This window comes from Megalops cyprinoides, chromosome 10 (genome assembly GCF_013368585.1).
Source record: "Megalops cyprinoides isolate fMegCyp1 chromosome 10, fMegCyp1.pri, whole genome shotgun sequence".
NCBI classification, from domain to species: domain Eukaryota; kingdom Metazoa; phylum Chordata; class Actinopteri; order Elopiformes; family Megalopidae; genus Megalops; species Megalops cyprinoides.
Genome location: NC_050592.1, coordinates 21,666,553 through 21,687,235, shown reverse-complemented (window position 1 = coordinate 21,687,235; position 20,683 = coordinate 21,666,553). Strand labels below are relative to the sequence as shown.

Genomic DNA, 20,683 nt, shown 5'->3' with positions numbered 1-20,683 from the left:
AGAATACAACAAATCACGTATTTCAAAATATCAGCAACAGCTTCGTCACCTGTTCAACAGCACTTTTTGAGCTGAATAAAAAACACATCCAAATTTCAATTTTCATTAAAAAACCGAAGACATGAAAACTTTCAACATCTTGAGAATATGATGGTCTTCAGTGAAACTTTTGAGGGTATTTGTTCATTGGAGAGGAGTTTGACATAAAATATTTGAAACAAAACATGAAAAAATATAATTTGTCCATTGGGCTGTTGTATTCTGTAGTTGTAATTGCCTGCAGTGCTGTCAGTTGCTATTTAACATCACATAACAGCGCCACTCCTCTCAGTATCCAGTGTTCTGGTGGTGCCGCAGTACGTAGGTCAACAGCAGCAATGTAATTCAGGTCCGTTCTCACAGGCTTCTTGTAAATGGGACAAGAGTACAACCGGGAATCTTTGATACCTGGAATGACAACAATTCAGAAAGTAGTGGGAAAGCAAGGTTCCATGTTAATAATACAGGAACATGCCACACACCCTGCTGCATCTGAGGAGAGAATCTCTCACCACTGCACACAGACTCCAGCCACCTGGAGCGCAGGAGATTGGAGCTGTTATTCAGTCCCAGATGGTCTGACAATGTGCGCTGTGCTAAAAAATCTGATAATTAGCTGGTCGTTCCTCTACACTTCTTGTAGAAGTATTAAGTCCCATGTTAACTGCTATGAATTACTCAACAGTTTGTTAACAACACCAATAACCCATACAACAATCCTTGTAAATAAATCTTCAGAGTTAACTAACCTGTACATAGAGTAGGTTGGTTGCATTCAGAAAATACCACTTAAAGTGGTAATGTCATAGACAAGGATATCCAAACAATATACCTATATATTTTCACTCAGTTTACTGGAAACAGACACTAGTGGTCATAAGGTGCCTCTGGCATTGTTCAGCTTGAGGGAAAACTAATTAATAGACTGCCATGAAACAGAAACATCTATCATTTTTGTGTGTTCTGTGTTTAACAGAATTTATAATTACATATCACGCTCCTGTAAGCACACGCTATTTTTTCCATCTTTTCCCAAATCCTTTGACTTCAGGAATGGTACCATTCTATTTGCTGCATGACCACTACTGTGAACAAACTAATAAATACTAAGACAAAGCAGTACTGGTCAATTATTAAACACATCAGTACTGACAGCTGATCAGACATCAATAGCACTGGCATTTTAGACATCAATACCGACTAATGATTAGAATCATTGACAGACATTACACACATCAGCACTAGCTGCTGATTAGACGCATCAGTACAGGCAGTTCATGACTCACATCAGGCCTGACTGCTGACTGGACACATCAGTACTGACCGTTGTTCTCTGCATACATCCTGATGACAGGCATCATCTCGAACAGAACTTTAGGCTTGGAGTCGATGAGCCTGCAGTTTCTGCGGTCCCAGCCGGCCCCTTCCAGGTACAGCCCGTACACGTACACGCCCTCCGCAGGGGGCTGGGTGATGTCATCCTTCATCCACTTAGTCACCTCATTGCACAGCACCATGCGATCTAGTGCCCAGCCCTTATTGGCGCGTGTGATTTCCTGCAAAGACCCAAATGAATCAGCATTCACCTACTTCATTCCGCCAATGCCTTCAACAAACACCCCTCTCACCAAACTTGTCTCTGATCTGTATCATATCTGAGAGACTAGCCCTTCTCATTACATTACTGGTATTAAGCAGATGCTCTTATTCGCCATTCGCCAGCTATTATGAATCACATACATTAGGTAAGTTTTTATATGTTATCCATTTATACAGCTGGATATTTACTGAAGCAATTCTGGGTTAAGTACCTTGCCCCAGGGTACAGCAACAGTGCCCCAGCAAGGAATCGAAGCAAAACGTTTTGGCTATGAGCCCTGCTCCTTACCACTATGCTACACTGCCACCTGCTCCTATAAAAAATAAATATACAAAATAAACACCTCTTCCCTGTGAGGGATATACCCTTTCCATGTGAGAGACACCCCTTTCCCTGTGAGACTTTGCCCCATGACATGCCCTTTCCCTATCTCACCATACATGCTACGATCGTATACCTGTCTCATAGCTGTCAGGAAGCCCTGAGGATTGAAGAACCCCGTCATCCAGAAGCAGTGGGGTCGTCCCTCAGAAATCCAGGCCTGGAACTGGCGGTTCCTCTCCAGCAGCTCCGTGAACCAGAACCCCAGTGTGCTGGAGGCCCAGGACGCCTGAGGCAGCAAGTGTGCCAACAGAGATTCTCACATCAGCACAGAGGGAATATTTGCCAGCAGCTCATCTGTTTTTTTCCCCTGCGTATCACCCATGAAGGAAATCATTTCACAAGCACATCATTGCAGGTGTTAAACTTGAATTCACTCCAAATTAAATCACTTAAAATAGCCTTCTATGCAAGGCCGCTGGTGTTTGGTACACTATGCATCAAAACGCCTTCATCCACTAATTAAATTTGCATACCACTTATTTTATTGCTCTCGTAATTCAGTAGACCCAAAAACTCTCTAACAGTCCACTCAACTAAGTCACTTTAAGGGGAATAAAACGGTGCACCGAGAGGACAAATTTATCATTCAGCCGACCATAAAATACAATTTGCATTTATATAGCATTCCCTCTTTCCTAATGGTGTCAGAATTGAATTGGGATTGGAATAGGCGCCCCTCCGCTGTCCGAGCTCCGCAGAGTTCGTGCCGGGGCTCACCCTCTTCCAGCGCGCGGGGATGCGGGCGTCGTACATGCAGTCCAGCGCATCCCTCAGGCTCTCGCTCATGATGATGGTGCCGTCGATGGCCAGCTTCAGGTCGGTCAGGGTGTTCCGCACCAGCACAATCACCCGCTGCATCCTGTCGATCTCCTGCCGCAGGAAGATGTTCATGGGCTGCAGTGGGCCCATCTTCCGCAGCCGCTCCCTCACCTGCGCAGACGAGACAAGGGCTGGTCACTCCCCGGACTCCACCTACCACAGCTGACCCGCTGATACAGCACTCCTAACAAAAAACCTCTCAGAGTGCTTCAGAGAAGCCAGTTTGTCTAGACAACTTGAATGAAAGTGAATGCATGCACTTAAAGAAAGACAGATGTCCTAATAGAACACCCTACGGTTAAAAATAGTAAGTTATTACATAAATCTATTGTCCTGAAGAATGCAAAGAAATAAAAGTATCCTCTTAAGTGCATGAGGAAAGCAGCGGAGGAAGCCATAAATTTCCACTTAGTGTAGAGAAGCGCCTCTCCTGTGATAAGGGATGGATGCAGAAGAAAGCAGAATTAATAAATAAAAACTCTTCCTTTATTGGTGAATTTCACCAGGATGAAAAAACATTGTGGAAAATCCAGCACGGCTTTAACCTGCGAATTTTGGACGGGTTGCATCTTTTGACGCCCGTAATCACTCACTTCAAATGGAACGTAGTCTGGTGGAAGTTTTTCCAGCATGTCGTCCGCCAGCCGACCCACAATGGCCTCACGGGTCTCCCCTCCTCCGCTGGAGCTGTCTTTGGGCTGTATGCTTAGGATGGTGTCCAGCACATCTTTAGCCAGCTTGCTCTGGTAGGTGATGTCAGCATTGGGGTGCAGGCCAAACACCTCTGGGGTGTCATAAGCAGGTAGACCCTGCAACATCACATCAACACTCAGGGAATGGCCCACTCAGGGAGCCCCTGAAGACTCTGTATGCTTTGTCACCAATTATAATTTATAATGATAAGGAGAGCAACAAAAAATTCTGATGATTGGCAAAAATCAAGCCTTTCATAATTATCTGCAAGAAGCGTACAATTTAAACACTATCAATCACATCCCTGATTGCAAAGTCCCTAAAATATTTCTAATGCACCGGTTATTTTCCCTTCTAGAGCAGACAGGCTATTTCAGCTATCTATATGAAATGACAGAGTATACGCAACATCATAAATATGATCTATGCCTGTTTTCTGTTTGAATTTGTATAGTAGATAAACATGATAAAAGGAAGTCATGTGACTGTAGTCCACAATGAAGCTCTTTGAGAAGGAGCTGCGTTTCCATGGAGATCATTCAGGAATATTATTTTTCTCTGGTGTGTTTTATTTATATGACTAGAACAGGGTCAGTTAATAATAATGAGCTTGTTATGAGGAACACCCCATATAGTTTGTCAACTGAGTATGATAAAGTACTTCCCTATGCAACCAGTTAGCCTCTGAAAAAACGTGTCTGTCTGCAAATCAAACAGGGCTCACAGATATAAGTATGGCTGACAAGTACATTCTTCCGCTGTGAAAGACTTACTCTCTTGTAAGTAAGTGACACAACCTTTCACTGTGAAAGACATACCTTTAATAATGAGAGATGCACATTTTCCCTGTAAGAGATATATCATTTCCCTCAAAGATTTGCTCATTCCCTCCAAGAGACATGCCCTTCCTCTGTAAGAAACATGCCCTCTACCTCTAATAGATATGCTATTTCCCTGTTAGAGACACCTTTCCCCAAACAAGATACATCCTTTTCTTCTAAGAGAAATGCTGTTTGCCTGTAAGAGACATCCTTTTCCTGAAAGAGACATACCCTTTCCCTCTAAGAGACATATCTTTTTCTTGTAAGAGACATACCCCTTCCCTGTAAAAGGTTTGCCCTTTCTCCTGTAAGAAGCGTGTCCTTTCCCTCTAAGAGACATGCTATTCCACTGTAAAAGACATAGCCTTTCACTGTGAGAGACACATACTTCAATGGCAAAAGACACACCCTTTTCCTGCTGACAGAGTGGTACTGATGGCCTTGTCAATAGATGACAATAAGGACTGATGTATGTCAGAAAGCCTTATCTAAGATCATTAAGTCTGATTTAGTCTTCTTATTCTCTGATCAGATGACTTGAACTAACCTGAATGTACTGTAGGTACTGGTCCACATTGGTGCACTTGGGTATGCTGTAGCCCTTGTAGAAGAAGAAGTCTGGTCCAAACATGTTTTCACTGAACCAGACCTTGGCGAACGTGTTCAGCAGACGTTTGTCGTAGTCGTCTGTCACTCTCCCCCCATACTGAATCTCCCCAATCATGTAGCGCACCGTGTACCATGACACACCCTGAAACGACGTCACAGAAATGTTTATGGTACTGTCCAATGCGTACAAGTCTGAGACACTTTAGGTGTTTTATTTCAGAGAATGAGCTAAAGAGAAAATCAATGAGGTTTTAGCCCAAGGGACCCAGACCTTCTTGATGTCCATGTCGTCTAGGTGGTTCTGCACAAACTGAACTGTGGCATTGAAGTCAGCCTGGTTGAACTCATACGGGATGTTCCAGCCCAGGGGGCCGTACTTTCGCCTCTCCTGAACAGTGGAGTGCAGGAAGGCCACAGCATACAGCATTGGCCTCCACTGAACCATGTTGCTGACATCCAGGAGGTCTTGGTTAATGCCTGTTGAAACAAAGCCCGTGGATGAAACCTGTGTCTCTTACAGCTCTGGATCATCACTCATGAGCAGAAGCCTTTAGCCTGATGTAATGCTGCTAGGGTAGAGACTGGTATTACATCAGCAGATAGATTATGCAGTTGTCTTGTCACGTCAAGCCTGTTCTTTATATTCTCTAAAGGAATGGGATCAACTATTGCCTCAGCTCTGAAACACCCACTGAAAGCCTCACTGACAACTGGCTTTATCACTGTTTATCAGCACTGAAGGACCCATCAAGCTTACGCCCAGGACCATCCACGTGACTTCCCAAGTTTCCTCTACAAACAATGGACAGCACCAGTCCTTCAGCTGTGTAATGTACAGACAGCCTCAGTCCTTGTTTAAGGAACAAATAGCCCCAGCCGCCACAGCTGTACAAAAAAGCCAGACCCAGACTGACCTCCGTAAGTTCTCTTCAGTCCAGCCTTCAGTCCCTGGGGGGGCTCATTAGTGAATTTGATTGACATCTGCAGCAGAGTGATGGGGAAGTTTTTGTGGACCTCGGTGGTCATCCACAGACGGAAAGACTCATGCACTGTGTCTGTCTCTGTGATTGTATCCATCAACTCATCCAGGAAGTCCAGCCCCAAGTGACAGTTCTGGAGCAGGGCCCAGCCTCCCTGTCAGGGGAAGAGGCACGATAGAGAGATTGAGTGAGCAGAGGAAAAGAGAGAGAAGAGAGGTAGAAAAAGGGGAGCGAGAGGACAGGAAAAGAGGCAAACAGGAGACTCTGATTTGCGGCACCTCCACTGTTACAGAAATGTGCAAACAATAATATGTACACCATAACACATCTACAACAGGAATTTGCACCATACAAAAAACAGCAAAAGAAACACTCATATCTAGCAATTCCCTCCCTATCCACAGGATGTAAGCAGTTCTCAAACTGTCATATAATCAAATATGTTCAATTCTCTCATCAGAGCAAGGTACGGAAATTAAATTTTAAGGCACCCAAAAGGGGTCTAACCCTTTTAACAACTTTAGCAATGTGCTGACCCAGTGCCTTTAATCTCTTTCCTCTGGGTAAGCTAGTTTCGCTTGTCCAAATAAATAGTTTTTTAAGAAGACCCTGTAGCACTTACACTAGGAATATTTTGGTAGGAAACAGAAAACACACACCACAGCATTCTCTAAGAAAATTAAAACCAGTTAATTATTCACTCACAATGAACAAACTACTGAGATTAAGCTCTGCCCTGAAAGCCTGCATAATGTAATGGCTATTATAACTGCTGAAGTTGATGAGCCCTGTCTAGTACAGCTGCTGGGGTTAATAAGATCCTGCACCCATTCATATGCTTGAGTGCTATAGCTCTTAACCAGTGTCTGCCCAACCGGAATACATATATAACCATCCATCCCTTACAGAGTCACCACCCTGAAAATCTGGCACACCGTCTCTATAACATCCTCACACCCTCACAGTCCTACTTAAAAAGTACTCTGATTCCATTAACACATCTAAGACATTCAGTCCCATGCTGTAAAGCTCCAGGAAGACTCAGAGGACCCCAATCCTTCCAAGGGCCACACTGCAATGCCTCACAATTCTCCCAGGAGAGCTTGGCTGTGAGAGGCAGATTACATGCCTGTTCAATGCCATTTGTCTACAGTTCCCTTCTCAGCAATGAGTGGAAGATTAACAGACTTAGAGCCCCTTACGTTAGCCATGCTCTGCTGCAACAGCTTGCGGGCATGGACCTCCTGCCCTTGGCCCATGGACACATAGCGGGTGTCAATCTTCTGCCTCTTTCCAAGGGCGATGATGGAGTCCGTGGGGTCAGAGCCCATGGACAGGAAGCAGATCAGGGGGGTGCGGGGGTCTGACTCCTCCCACGTCTTCTCCAGATCCAGAACCACACCCTCTGCGTACCTTTCCCCCATTGAGTCCATTATGTATTTCCGGGCCTTTGGAGGAATGAACAACACAACATTAGAGAGAACCACAACAGAAAAAAAATTACAAATAGGACCGCATAACATGTCACATGATCTTGCTCAAAAGTAAATGTATAAAAAAAAATGCTGCCATTTTAGTTTCTCCATTACATTACATTACATTATTGTCATTTAGCAGACGTTCTTATCCAAAGCGTTACAATTTTATCCATTTATAGAGCTGGATACTTACTGAGGCAATTTTGGATTAAGTACCTTGCCTAGGGGTACAACAACATGAACCAGATGAACCAGCAACCTTTCAGTGACCTGTCAGCCCTGCTCCTTACCACTATGCCACACTACAGCTTCTCCGTATAAACTTAATTAAAGAATGGTGTTACGCTTTATAGAGCGCTATGCTTTATTCGCCAGTGGGGGGATAAAGAGAGTAGTCAAATGAGCAAGATGCTGTGGCTGGTGCTCACAGCCAATGCCCAGAGAGCGTGGGAGTTCTAGCGAGCAACAGAGGTTAGAGTTGGAACCTGGGCGATGGTCCTGTCAGGGCACCAGGAGCGGATGAGGAGCAGGCGGCGGAAACAGTCCAGGCCCTGGTCATAGGCACTGGGTATCACCTCCTCCTCCGGAGCCTCTTTATCAAACCAGCTCTTCCACTGCTTTTCATTCCTGCCAATCTGAGCACACACACACAGACATACCCCATTTAGGATCACAACAGAGACAGACACATTGACATCAGGGCTGACATCAGCGTGCTGTAGGGAGCTGTACTAAATATTTTTTCCTGCTCATTACTTTCAATGCAGACATCAGAAAAGGTATAACAAATTAAGGCCCACTCTGAGACTGAGGCACAGTCAGGTTTGTTTTGTTTTCTGGAGAGATCAACATCAAGAGCACGTCCTGCTGTTTGCTGGAAATAACTTTCATTAAAACAACAGACCCTTAATCCCATTCCTTCAGACACGAATAATTGATTTAAAGTATTATGAAGGGAGCTAATTTCACAGCACACTGAGCAGAGGGTCCCCTGAGATAGAGAGGACTGTCACCCACTCGGCAGTCAGTATATACAAGACATATCAAATATTGACATGTTTACGAGGGCGTGAGAGCTCTGAGATGGCATTAATGAAGCATGTGGCTTCAGAGAATGCTCCAGACTGATGATTTGGCTGTGTGGCCGAGCAGGCCCTAATCTTCACCTACCTGATTCAGAATGTCAGAAAACTGCCACAGTTTGCTGAGCTCCACCAGATTCAGCCAAGTCATGTCCAGAATCCACTTGGCAGGTTTAGGAGGACATGCCTTCAGATCCAGAGAGGCGCCACCTGCAGGACACAGATGGAAGTGTGGGTCAGACTTCTGAGTAATTCAGATGTCTGCTGTAGCGGCATGTTGACCTTCAGGGAAACTCTCGCTGCAGGTAACACAGTCTGTGGAGCATGAAGCAGTGTTTAATACAGCTCCTCAGAGCTTTTTTATTGAAAAACCATCACAACATATCACATGTGACTTCAAAGATCAGGGATAAACCCTCACTGCTTAGAGATTCTCAGCTGTCAGAGCAGGTTAGTGCACTTTTCCGCTTGGACAGGTCTTATTTTTAGCGGTAAGACAGACCTCAGAAAAGACTTCTGTTATAAATAAATGACAAAGACTGTGCTTAGCATTTCAAATGAGTAACAATCAGAAATTCTGAATGCAATCTGACAAAGCACTGGCCTTTGAGTTAGTGAAGATATTTCTTCTTATTTACCTCAGAAACTTTCATTTTCAACATTAGATTTACAACACAGGACCTTGCTATCCCTCAACCTCCATACAACACAGATTTGAATTCATGGCAAGTCAACACTGTGAAACGAACACATAAACTTTAATTATCTGAAGATAGTGAGAGAATAATTTTGATCGTTGACTAAGAATAGATATAGACATAAATACCACACGAATTACAAACCCAGAGGCAGTGTCTGCAATGCCAGTGGGAACAAAATTGCTTTTCACACATAGCAGTCAGTGATCACAGAGGCAACATCAGCCACAGTTTCAGTGGGATATCCACACTCTTGACACATCTCTGTAGCAAAATGCATTAAAGGCCTGCTTCCCCTGGCTATAACATCTGTGGGGAAGCAGAAGGATCTCAGTGAATGACAGTGATGTCACACAGGGGACATGAAATCCCTGTCTCCACAAACTCTCTGCACTCCATACTGTGTAATATCTACATTCTCTCTAATCTCTTCTCTCACTCTGTGTAGACCATGTAATGGTCAGCCTTGCCTCTGTGGCATACATCTTGAAGAGGGGGATGTAGTCGACAGTTTAGGCTGAAGAGACATGATGTAACTGCCTGACATCCTCCCCTCCACGAAGATCAAACTGAGTTCTGCTTGAGTGATCCCTGTATGAATGCTAGAGCTATCAATATGAACCTAACATCAAATGACAGGTGTAATTACCTGCAAACCTCACCTCCCTTTTCCCTAATCAGGTCTTTACCTGAAAACCCTCCCTGCCTTTCCACTAATCAGCTGTCTGAACAGGTACCCAAACAGGAAATTAACATAATATATAACGTATTCTTATTGATGTTACTTTACATATGTACATGCATGTATGTAATCTAAAATATATACATTTATGTACTTAAATTATAAATGTTACTTTACATATGTACATGCAATTGCAATACTGTAAAGTATACAAATGATTCTCAATCCTAGTTTATAATACAACCTTTCATTACATCTAGGGCCTCACAGTTATAGCTTCTTGCCTCTCCACTTTGACATTTGCTCCAGTTTTAAAATGTCTTGTCCACATGAGTGCAGATGTGTTCTTTGATGTCAACATACGGATTCCATTTTGGAGCTTCACTGCGGACTCCGTGTTACATCAGAAAATAGAAAACAGAAAATTTCACCAGCCTAATTGCCTAAAGGCTTGTCTCTCTATTGAATGACAGCGAGAGAGAGATAGAGACAGAGCGGGAAAGAGAGAGGGAGAAAGAAACACTTGCCTACCTTTTATGAGGGTCAAAAACTCATCGTGTTTCACGCGGTTGCTCTGCATGTCAATCTTCAGGGTCAGAAGGAGAGTGAAAAGGAACTTGTGTTCCTCATATAGACCCCGGGCAGCATACCTATGCACCTCAAAGGTCATGTACTCTATAATGTTCGCTATCCTCTTACTGGTAATTGGGCTTTTTAAAGACCTGTTCAAAGTCAAAAAAAGTGCACAGTGAGTGACATAAAGTTTACCTGTAATGAATTTAGCTTCTGTTCTTTATACAGGTCCCAGCTCTGTAAATACTTTGAACAAATGCCCAGACCCATACAAACCTACACCTAAAGTATACAGATCACCTATCAGTGCTTCCCACTTCCACTTACTTCACAGGCATGGTTCAACACCATGCTATCTGCAACGGTGCAGTAAACTTAAATTGCAATTTCCCTGCCTCTGTGAAATCAATAGTGCCACAACAAAGTCAGGTCTCCCTGCTTTACAAATACAACTGGGTGGGAAATGAATAAGACTGAAATTTTAAAGAAATTAACTAAGCTCTACCAGCACAAGTTTAAGCTGCTCTGTAATATGTTGAAATCTTGTAAAGACATTCAGGCTATACATTTCTTTCTCTCTCACATGAACAAGGCAACACGCACATATACAGGCATTGGACATATTAACCTTACTGTGACAAATGTCCATACGCGTACAGGTGTGCTGTAGGCATGTAAATCAGAATAGGGGCTTTTTGATAATGTTACTGTCTCAGACGGCAAAAGCAAAAATGGCTGAAAAAACTCCTGGTATGCATTCTGTCAACAATCTGCCTTTACAATCTTACAATTACAAATTCTCTTTTCATCAGGTTAAACACTTTGCCAACCTTTTATCTATACACCTGATTTACTTTCAGTGTTATTGTTAGCTCTAAATCACACTGCATCTATTACTTACTGACACATCCATTATTTATTCTGTCTGACAGGTGGTACAGACAGTGAAAATATGTCGGAGACATCCCTTTACCTGGCCAAGGAGAGGTCAAACAGACCCAGGAACTGACGCAGTGAGGTCTGGTACATGACATTGACCATGCTCATCTCCGTGATCAGGAAATACAGGATGCTGCCCCTAGTAGCCACTGCACACAAAGCAGGTTAAGAATGAGACCAAGACAACACACTGCGCCTGCTGTGTCTCAGAACATCCCCACTGTTAGAACACAGCTAATGTCATATGTGGTCTAAATGTCTGTCCCATCCTCATGCCCTCTGGAACAAAGGACTAGATTCTGAGAAATTTAACTACAAAGGGAGAAACATAACCTTGTATCAAACTATGGCTGGCATTAGACAGCTCATTTCCTGAGAATTAGAGCCATATGAAAAGAATGATGCAAAGGCAACAGAGAAAATCAAGTGATTTGACTTCCCAACAAAACAATTACAGGTGAATATAATTAAAATACCATTCCCCCAAATCAAATATGTTATCACATTCTTTTGGGAACTTTGGCATTTGTTACCAACAGGCAATATTAATATATTGCCTCTCAATAACACAGCAGTGGGGATAAGACAGTGTTTATTTGTATTTCAGTTGTAACCCCTAAGAAATTAGATGGACGGAAAATCAGAAACAGTCCACTCGCTAAAGCCGGGATATTCTGGTCCAAAAGTGTAATTTTCCAAAAAAAAAAAAAAAACACACACACCGGGCCGATACTCTTCGCGGGCGGCGTTGATCTGGACCTCGGTTTCCGCGGCAATCTGCAGCTTCTGCGTCACCTCCTCGGCGGTGCGCTTGGTGTTGCCCAGCACCACGATCAGGCTCTCGTCATCTACCAGAGAGCCCTGCGTGCTGCTCAGCCGGAACAGCAGGTTGTCCTCCAGCTCCTTCATCTTTCGCTTGTTGGACGTCACGTCCTCCAGGAGGTCCGTCCGCTCCTTCTCCAGCTCCTGTCAGACAGCAGAGACCAAAGACAGACTGCTTAAAGTTCACTGTTCACTGTTCACTTTTCACTAGCACTGAGTAGTTCACTTCTATCAGCCAACACCAGGGTACCAACTAGCACCTGCTTCTTGCTGATCAGTGTCTTCAACGCAGGGGAATTTAAATTAAGTTAAATGAATTAGTTGATTGTGTTTAGTAATTAAGTGTTTACAGACAAGGAAATATAAAGGTCCAATGAATCCAGTTACCCCCCTTTAAAAAGAATAGTAATCTACATTCTACATAATAATTCTACATACATTGCACATGTATGGTGTTGCCAATTTAAGATGGTACCACTTGCTTTGGAAAAAGCTATTTGAACTACTACACAGTATTCCTCGCACCTGACATTTGGAGATTCTATTAAATGTCTGCCTGTCACTCCTTACCAAAATCTTTTTACCTACATTAAAAATGGGGAGGAGGGGGGTGCCTTTATCCACACAAAATAATGAGAGGTTTTGAATCTGCATGGAAATAAACTGCCTTTTTATCTGCCAGCGGTGGGAAAGGCAAAGTCCATTATACTGTCACTGCCAATAATACCAGCCATTAGCTGCACTGACAGGATCAATTTAAAACCACAAGTGAGGTAAAAGACTACAGACTGGATTTCAGAAATATTCTGCACAAAGTCTCTCTGATCTTTTTGCCGGTCCTACTTTATGTGCCTTCACACTGGCGCCCTCTTTTCTCTCTGCAGTGTTTTCAGGTGTTCAGGTTTTATCAGCTTGTTGATTTCCTGTGGTTTATCGAGATGTTCTTTTTTCATTCACTGTGAATATGCTGGTGTGGTGGGGATGTAGCCTAACGGCCCGTTGATGACACCTTCACACTTTGCTCAACATAACAATGTTCAAAAGGCCTGGGCGACTTACAATATGGCTTGTTGCACAGGTGAATTCCTGTCTTTTACACACCCTATCTGTCATCACACCTGCCACATTGCTCATCTTCTCCTCTGTGAGTTAGGTGACTTGCTCAGAGCACATATGCACAGCTTGGGCTGCCGAATGAGGTGAATTAAAACATGACAAGCACTGAAGCATGAGTCAGTAAAAAGGGGGTTATGCTATTATATTAATTCCAGATCCTTTTTTGGTGAAACAGAAATGCAAGCGCTGTCATGTCTGAAGCAACAGCTGTTCTTATTAATGTGCTTCTCCATTAATTGCCTCTCCACAGCTAGGTATTCAGTGCGCACAGAGATGGTTCAGAATTCTGGGATTCAGCAAGCACACTGGTTTTTTCTCACGGGAGTCTGATAAGCCACAAACTTTATGTGAGTTGTGTTACTTTCACTCGAGCTTTGGTAAGAGGTCAGTGCTAATCCATGATTTCCCCTGGGTTTGAAAAAGGCTTAGCTGGTAAGCTCAGGCAGGGGGAAAAGAGAGGGAAAGGGGTGGGGGGGTGGGGTGGGAGGAAGGGGGTGGGTGGGACAATGTAGTCTCGCAATTGATACAAATTGAATTTACACTTTTGGAAGTGAGACATGTTGAATTGGTCTGGAATTGAATTTAAGGATCATTCCAGAATAGTTATAGTTAGAAAGAAAATGAAATAAAACTTTGGGTTTGGGGATTTCATGTAATGGAGTTAAGTAAATGGCTTCATCATTTCTTTAGTAATAAATTTGATATCAATACAGGGAAATGCATATGTTTATGGAATATGCAATGCAGCACTTTCCAAAAAGCCTGTACCTTGTTAGTGCATCCCCATAAATTATTAAATATGACTTTTGGGTCAAGGCTGACACTTGGTCAGCATTTTTATGTAGTTCATAACACTGGTCTAACAATGCCCCACTATAGTCAAATTACCTAATTGCTTTTGAATATGTGAATATGTATAGTTAAACAATTGTATTATATTTTGATTCCTTGTCAGTCTAAATTTCAAAACTGTGTTATGAAAAGTTGACATATTCAGGTTTGGCTCCTATCCAACAGCAGAGACACTTTGATGTAACTTCTTTCTGGCACACCTACTATATGTGCAATTATTTACTGAAGTTATCTGTCACAGGGCCCTTCTGCAAAAAAAAAAAAAAGTATATTCCGGAAAGGTCTGAAGTTGGTTCAGCATGTATTCTCAATGCCTTGCAGCAACACATTAATAGAATACATAATCAACATACAGTAAATGGGAATGAGATTGCTTGAAGTTGCAACATAATAATAATAATAATAATAATAATAAGGATAATAATAATAATAATAATAATAATAATAATAATAATAACATTTTTAGTTGAGAGTGATATTTTTGTATTTAGAAAGTAGCAACCTTAAGGTTGATGCTATTATGCACTGCCCCCCTTCTCCCCCACCCCAAACTCTGATATTTTCATTGTTTTTTTTCCAACCAGTAGTCCCCATATGCCAATATGATATGACTAATGCTGCTTTCATACCAAGCTTCATCAGAAGTCATTTCTAATGGGACCTCTCTAATGTATCTCAAAGCATCCACCATATTGAGACCTCGCTTTCATTTGGCGCTGGAAAATTGGATCAATTTTTCATCCGTGTCACAACGCTTTGAGTGGCAGCCGAGCATGCCAGCCAGTCAGTGGATGGAGGAGGACGCCTGGTATTATCTGTGGTCTGTAGCGTCATTCAATGAGTTCAAGTAATGTTGACTGGAACGCCCACACCAAGGCAAATCATCACTGTCAGATCTCCATGTCTCTTCTCTCACCTGTTTTTCAGTGAGAATGACTCTACCCAGCAGCTGATCCTCCAGGCCCCTCATGGTGACGGTAAAATCGATGATTGATGTGCGGGCGCTGATTTCGGGGGTGTACGCTGGGTTGGGGAGCTTCGTTGTCACGTAGAGACGGAACCCATTCATCACGTCCACCTCCTTGTCTCCGACTTTCACCTGGACAGATGAGAGGACAAGCAGTGCTCACGCCATCCAGGTCATCCATGACAGCATTAGAGACAGGGCCAATCAGAGAGCTGGAGAGTGTCAGTACATCTATACATTCTTCAAAGGAATAATTCCACTCATCGAACAACAGAGGAAGAAACAACAATTGGCAGAAAATACACTGATGCCACATTTACCCCATTCAACAAACTGAAACAGCCCACATCTAAAACAAAGTTCTTTTCATAGACCATCTCCTCCGGAGTCTTTGCCATCAACACCACAGAAATTTTAGCAATGGAGGCCTGTCACTTATTATTATTAGAAATACCCGTTAAACTTGACAAAGAGGAGCTGATGCTTCTTCTTCTGATTTTCCGAGACGTTTTTAGAGGTGCGAAGCAGCTGCTGCATCTGAAGCGGGACTTAGCCGTGATAATGAGCAGCGAGGAGCGGTGCCCAGGAGACAGCAAGGACTGTCACTCACTTTCCCAGCTGCTGACGTCCCAGGCAGCTGGTGCTGTCACGGCGACGCAGAGCTGACATTACGGCACGCGCTTTACTGCCAGGTTGGAGCAGACCTTTATCTGGAAAGTTCACTGATGAAAGTCCATCTTTTCATTTCTTCCAAGTCCTTTGATCACAAGCGCAGCATTAAACGTTCAGGTAACCAGTGTGTTTCAGCTCATTCGTTTAATTAGACAGCATCCTCAGGTAGCAAAAAAGCAAGTGTGCATTTTTGGCATATAAAATATGAATAAGTAAAAAAGAAAATGATTTGGAAATCTGTTAGACTAATGTTCAAAAACATTGCGCTCATCTTCCTTTCATCAGAATTCAAATTAAATATGCACAAAGCAAGTTTCTAAATGAAACTCCCTGAGGGACACACTACCTCTGTACTCACAGTTGCCTTACATATAACTGCTCAGAGTTGTTACCACTGTTATTAGGGCAACTCTGAGCATTAATATTGGAAGACAGAACTGCTTTTAGAATGACATAGTTTTCGTTTTAAATTTTAAAATCATATTTTCTAATTTGTAGACTAAACAACCTCTATTTGTGGAATTCATGGAATTTACTGTAACAGAAACAGCAAAAATTTAACTCAAGAGCACCTCTCAGAGAACAATGTTTTTTTTAGCGTGGAGCCAGTCGAATTGTTCTGCTTCCATCAAAAGTACGTGCTAAAGCACCATCTTTAGTGTCGAGCCAGTGTAATTGTTCCATTTTTAGAGGCCTTTCACACATACCAACAGAATATGGCTGCAGCTCTGTTTGTGCTCTAAATGTGGTTTCTGGTGCTAATGTGAAATCCAAGGCAGCATGATGGATGTGAATGAGTTACTATTAAAATACAAAAAAGTTAATAAAGTTATTCAGCCAGAAAAAATACATTTTTACCACATATAAAAAATGTGCAAGGACATGTATGAGTGCATTCTCTTTTATTAGCTCCCAACATGTAGCATTGGCTGTAATGTGATATAGCAGTGTGACGCTGGCCCACACACATAAAAAAGAGCATCATTTGGCTACTATTCCTCCATTTCTGGGTTTTGGCAATCACTCAGATAAGTAAATAACAGATTTGCCTTCAGTGAGCTGACCGCTCACAGGAATTATGGAATTCTGAGCAGTCTATTTCTGCCTAACTGCATGTTTAGCATTACCTTATTGTACGTATCTTGAGGGAAGCAAACAACTTCCATATAACAATGTTAAACAGAAGAAATGACTCTCTTTTGTACACCAGACTGCGAGGGACGGCACTTCAGACTAGAATTTGAATGCCAAGCGTGAATAGCCTCTTAGTTTCCAGCCAGTGTATTTGAGTGTAGTGTAGCTGATCGGAAAGCACATGTTTCCATTTTTACTGTAGAGACAATGCAATTGTTCTGCTTCTATCAGAAAACAAATGCTTCCTTTTTTAGTGTAGAGCCGGGGTAATTGTTCTGCTTGTCTGTATTGTTTACTATCTACCATTCATTACCATGCGCTCTCCCTTTAATTGACTGATTCATTGTGATGGTCAGAAGGATACATCACTAAATGATTAATTAACTCTGATAGGGGAAGGCTGCAAATCTGTTTAAATGGTTGATTGATTGGGATGATTGGACACTGCTGTCTGTAATGAGGTTGAAACAGATTTGGGAGCAAATTTTGGTATGTTGTCTCAGAAAAGGACATTAGATTTGGTTTAATCACAAAATTCATTTGTTTTGAAGGATTTTTACAAAACTCAGCACCCATTTAGACATCCAGAAATGATTTCTCTTCCAGAAAGACAAGAGGACATCAAATTGATTTCCTTTTAAAAATGTTATGCTGTTCTCTGAATGAGCTCCTTCTATATTTTCTAAAACTTCAGGTTTCACTATATTTGTGTCCTGTTTATATTTATTCACAACATTACAACTATAGAACAATCAGCCCCCAACAGATCTGTTGTTATGAATCTTTTGTGGTTTTATACCTTGTATGTGGAGCCAGTCTTAATGAAGTTCTTCTCCAGCACATTGTCCAGGGCTGGGTCCAGTTCCTCTCCCACATCTTCAATCAGCAGGGGGCGCCCAAGAGACAGACTGTCCTCCAGATGGTTCCTGAAGTACTTGTGATTCAAGGAGGTGATCTGCAACACAGGTGAAGGCGTATCACTTCCATGGCTCAGTACATTTACTGAGGATAATAAGATATCAATGAGATTCACTCCAAGAGGCACAACTAGATTCATCGCTGAATGTTTTTCATCCTTTGCGGGAATTCTTTCCACCTCCTATTCATTAGGGATATGGGTCAGGTGTGAGGGGTTAAGATTAGGGACTGGAATTAGGTTCACAGTTGAACTTTGCAATTTCACACATCTCAAAGAAAAAGTGGGACTCCTAAGTGGTGCAAGCTGAGCCCTTTGGTTTCATATCGGATGTATCATCTGCTAACAATGACCGGGAGCCAACAAATCGGCCCCCTGCCACCAGGGATACGGTCGGGCAGGTTGGTGGGGGTTTCCTTGTCTCACTGCCTGCAATTTGTAAAATGTCAGCGAGTTGCTTGAATGACATTAGTGGAGCAGCGCCTATCCTCTGCTGCGCGCTCACTTAACTGCACTGTGTGATTTGCAACACAAAAACATGTGAGTGCATCAGAGGATCACATTCATTTCATCAGATGTTGTTGTGGTGAGGCAAAGCCTAATGAACAATGGACAATTCCAAACAGGGTTGCATAAAGTGGAGAAAGTAAACAAAGGCAGATCAGCCAATAAGTATGAATTCTCAATGACCAATTGAGAACCCAATTTGTATTTGCTGTATATCGTAATGCGATAAATGCATCCACACACAGAGAAGCGCTGTGTTGGTTGTGACATGAAAAGACAACCTCATTATTGAGCTATGCCCTACCTGTAGCTCGTTCTTGGCCTCCTTGTTCTTTATCCAGATCTTGCCCTGCGTCTGGGGATCAATGAGGAGGGGGAATCGGGCTGCTTTTGTGACGATGACCCCGTTCTGAACGGACAGGTCATCGTTGGGCAGCCCCTGTAAAGTCCACTCGCTTACTGTGGGGGCATCAATCAGCATTTCCGTCAGGTTCAGGTTATTTCCGAAAGGAATACGTCTCGTCTTCATCTCCCTCTGCCAGTCTGAGAGCAGCAGGTTACGGAACTCCTGGTTGAAGGGGCCAGAGTAGGAGAGGAAGGCTGTGGCCAGCAGGACATCACCTGGACCAAAGAACCACCATAAAATGTTAAACGATCAACTGCCTGTGTCATGGAAAACACACAGAGGACAGAGGAAGTACCCATCAACTGCTGGGAGCAACCGAAAATGTAAATCATTCATCAATCTCCACTATCAGAGAGCAAGGACAGAGGAGATTGATGTACGATGAGATGTTCATGAATCTTGATAACCCGAAACTCTTCATTCTCTGCTGTATGAAACAGCGGTAACTATCAGGACCTATCAGGTCTTTGTTTTTGTTGTTGTCTTGCATATGCTATTGTTTACAGACACCATGTGCTCCATCATCCTGCGTTCTGTCCTGCGGGTCTGCCCTCTTGCCACACCCACCACCTGAAGCTCATTCTACTCACCTGTTTCCTGTTTTGTCATTGTTAGTCTGTGTATTTCAAGCTCCATGTTTTCCCAGTTCTTTGTCAGATTGACAAGTACCATGATGCTGGTTCCTTCATTTTTCTTTTGAAACAAAAAACAGTGTTTTCCTCCATTTCTTTTCACTAGATCTATAAAGACCAAATTACCCGGGAGGGGAAGTAGTTTTGTTGCCAGATCAAGCCTGTATATTCCCAGGTCCTCATTTCTCTCTCTGTCTGGTTTCTGAGTCATTTTGGTGGGGTCTACTGAACTTTATCTCACACTGCCAAAGAAGCAGAGCTTCACTAAGATGCACAGGGGAATCTACTGTTGCAGTGTTGTTCTGCAAGGTAAAACACAGTTTATCAACTAAACCAAACCTTATATCAATATGAATTTTGAAGCATATAAGATCTGTATTGGACATTTGCATGAATTTCATTCATTAGCCCAACGTGATCTTCTGTTCAGACAGTGGAAAACTGAACGGAAAATTAAAAAGCCATTCAGGATTTGTGCTTGCATAGCTTAATGTCATTTACTGTACTGTAAGTCACACGAGAGCAAGGAACTTCTGAGACCTTTTAGTAGCAATGTAGTAACAATTGTAGAATACCTACTGGGTCAAAGAGGGGAGGGGAGAGAGAGAGAGAGAGAGAGAGAGAGAGAGGTTGAACGTACCGACAAGCCGCTTGGTCTGTGCAGCAAACTCCTTGCTCTGCTCTGTCCAGCGCTCCTTCTCTCCTGCCAGGCCGCTGATGAGGCTGGACGCTGTCTGCATCTTGTGTCTACAGCGCTCCGCATCCTCAAGCAGGGCCTGTAAGAGAGACAGCAGACAGCAAATCAGCTCTGTGCAACACAGTGTGCCTTTAGCACACTGTAGCAAAGCGGAGGTCACCTCTGTAATTGTATGGTAATGACTTTATAAGAGTTTCACTTGGAAATGTGCTTTTAAGCAAAGGTAAAGTAAATTTATTAATGTACCGAGGGCAACCTTTCATAAAGGCATATTAGAGATTCTCAGACATTTAGAGAGTTGATTGCATGGTTACTAGCAGAGCCACAACAGTCTTATCAATGTGTACTGTGAAGCCCTGTTCTTTACACAGTCAAGTATGGGTGTAGCCTTGGGTAAGAGCTTAGTTCTTTTAATAGATTTTTTTGATCTTCTCCCAGTCTCCCATTCAACAGTGTTCTGGTGAAAACACCCAACTTATTTTAAAGAAAGGATATATGACAGATACACAGAAATCACAACTTGCAGCACAACTTCTGTACACCCAGCTGCATGTTTACATAATGT

General features: G+C 42.8%; 1 protein-coding gene across 2 annotated transcripts in view; it reads right to left on the bottom strand.

The window, feature by feature from the left end:
• Positions 1–254: 254 nt before the first annotated feature.
• Positions 255–20,683, bottom strand: part of dnah5 (dynein, axonemal, heavy chain 5) — a 65,450-nt gene continuing 45,021 nt past the window's right edge. For both annotated transcript variants that reach the window (XM_036538758.1, XM_036538759.1), the window contains exons 62-79: positions 20,062–20,197; positions 18,688–19,004; positions 17,760–17,915; positions 15,104–15,286; positions 12,120–12,363; positions 11,432–11,546; positions 10,417–10,607; positions 8,594–8,715; positions 7,909–8,058; positions 7,148–7,393; positions 5,880–6,099; positions 5,237–5,442; positions 4,904–5,107; positions 3,436–3,651; positions 2,741–2,953; positions 2,097–2,249; positions 1,364–1,595; positions 255–447 (exon numbers count right to left, since the gene is read on the bottom strand). In XM_036538758.1, the coding sequence (XP_036394651.1) occupies positions 296–447; positions 1,364–1,595; positions 2,097–2,249; positions 2,741–2,953; positions 3,436–3,651; positions 4,904–5,107; positions 5,237–5,442; positions 5,880–6,099; positions 7,148–7,393; positions 7,909–8,058; positions 8,594–8,715; positions 10,417–10,607; positions 11,432–11,546; positions 12,120–12,363; positions 15,104–15,286; positions 17,760–17,915; positions 18,688–19,004; positions 20,062–20,197 (3,456 nt within the window). In that variant the 3' untranslated portion in view covers positions 255–295. The remainder of the gene's footprint in view (positions 448–1,363; positions 1,596–2,096; positions 2,250–2,740; positions 2,954–3,435; positions 3,652–4,903; positions 5,108–5,236; positions 5,443–5,879; positions 6,100–7,147; positions 7,394–7,908; positions 8,059–8,593; positions 8,716–10,416; positions 10,608–11,431; positions 11,547–12,119; positions 12,364–15,103; positions 15,287–17,759; positions 17,916–18,687; positions 19,005–20,061; positions 20,198–20,683) is intronic.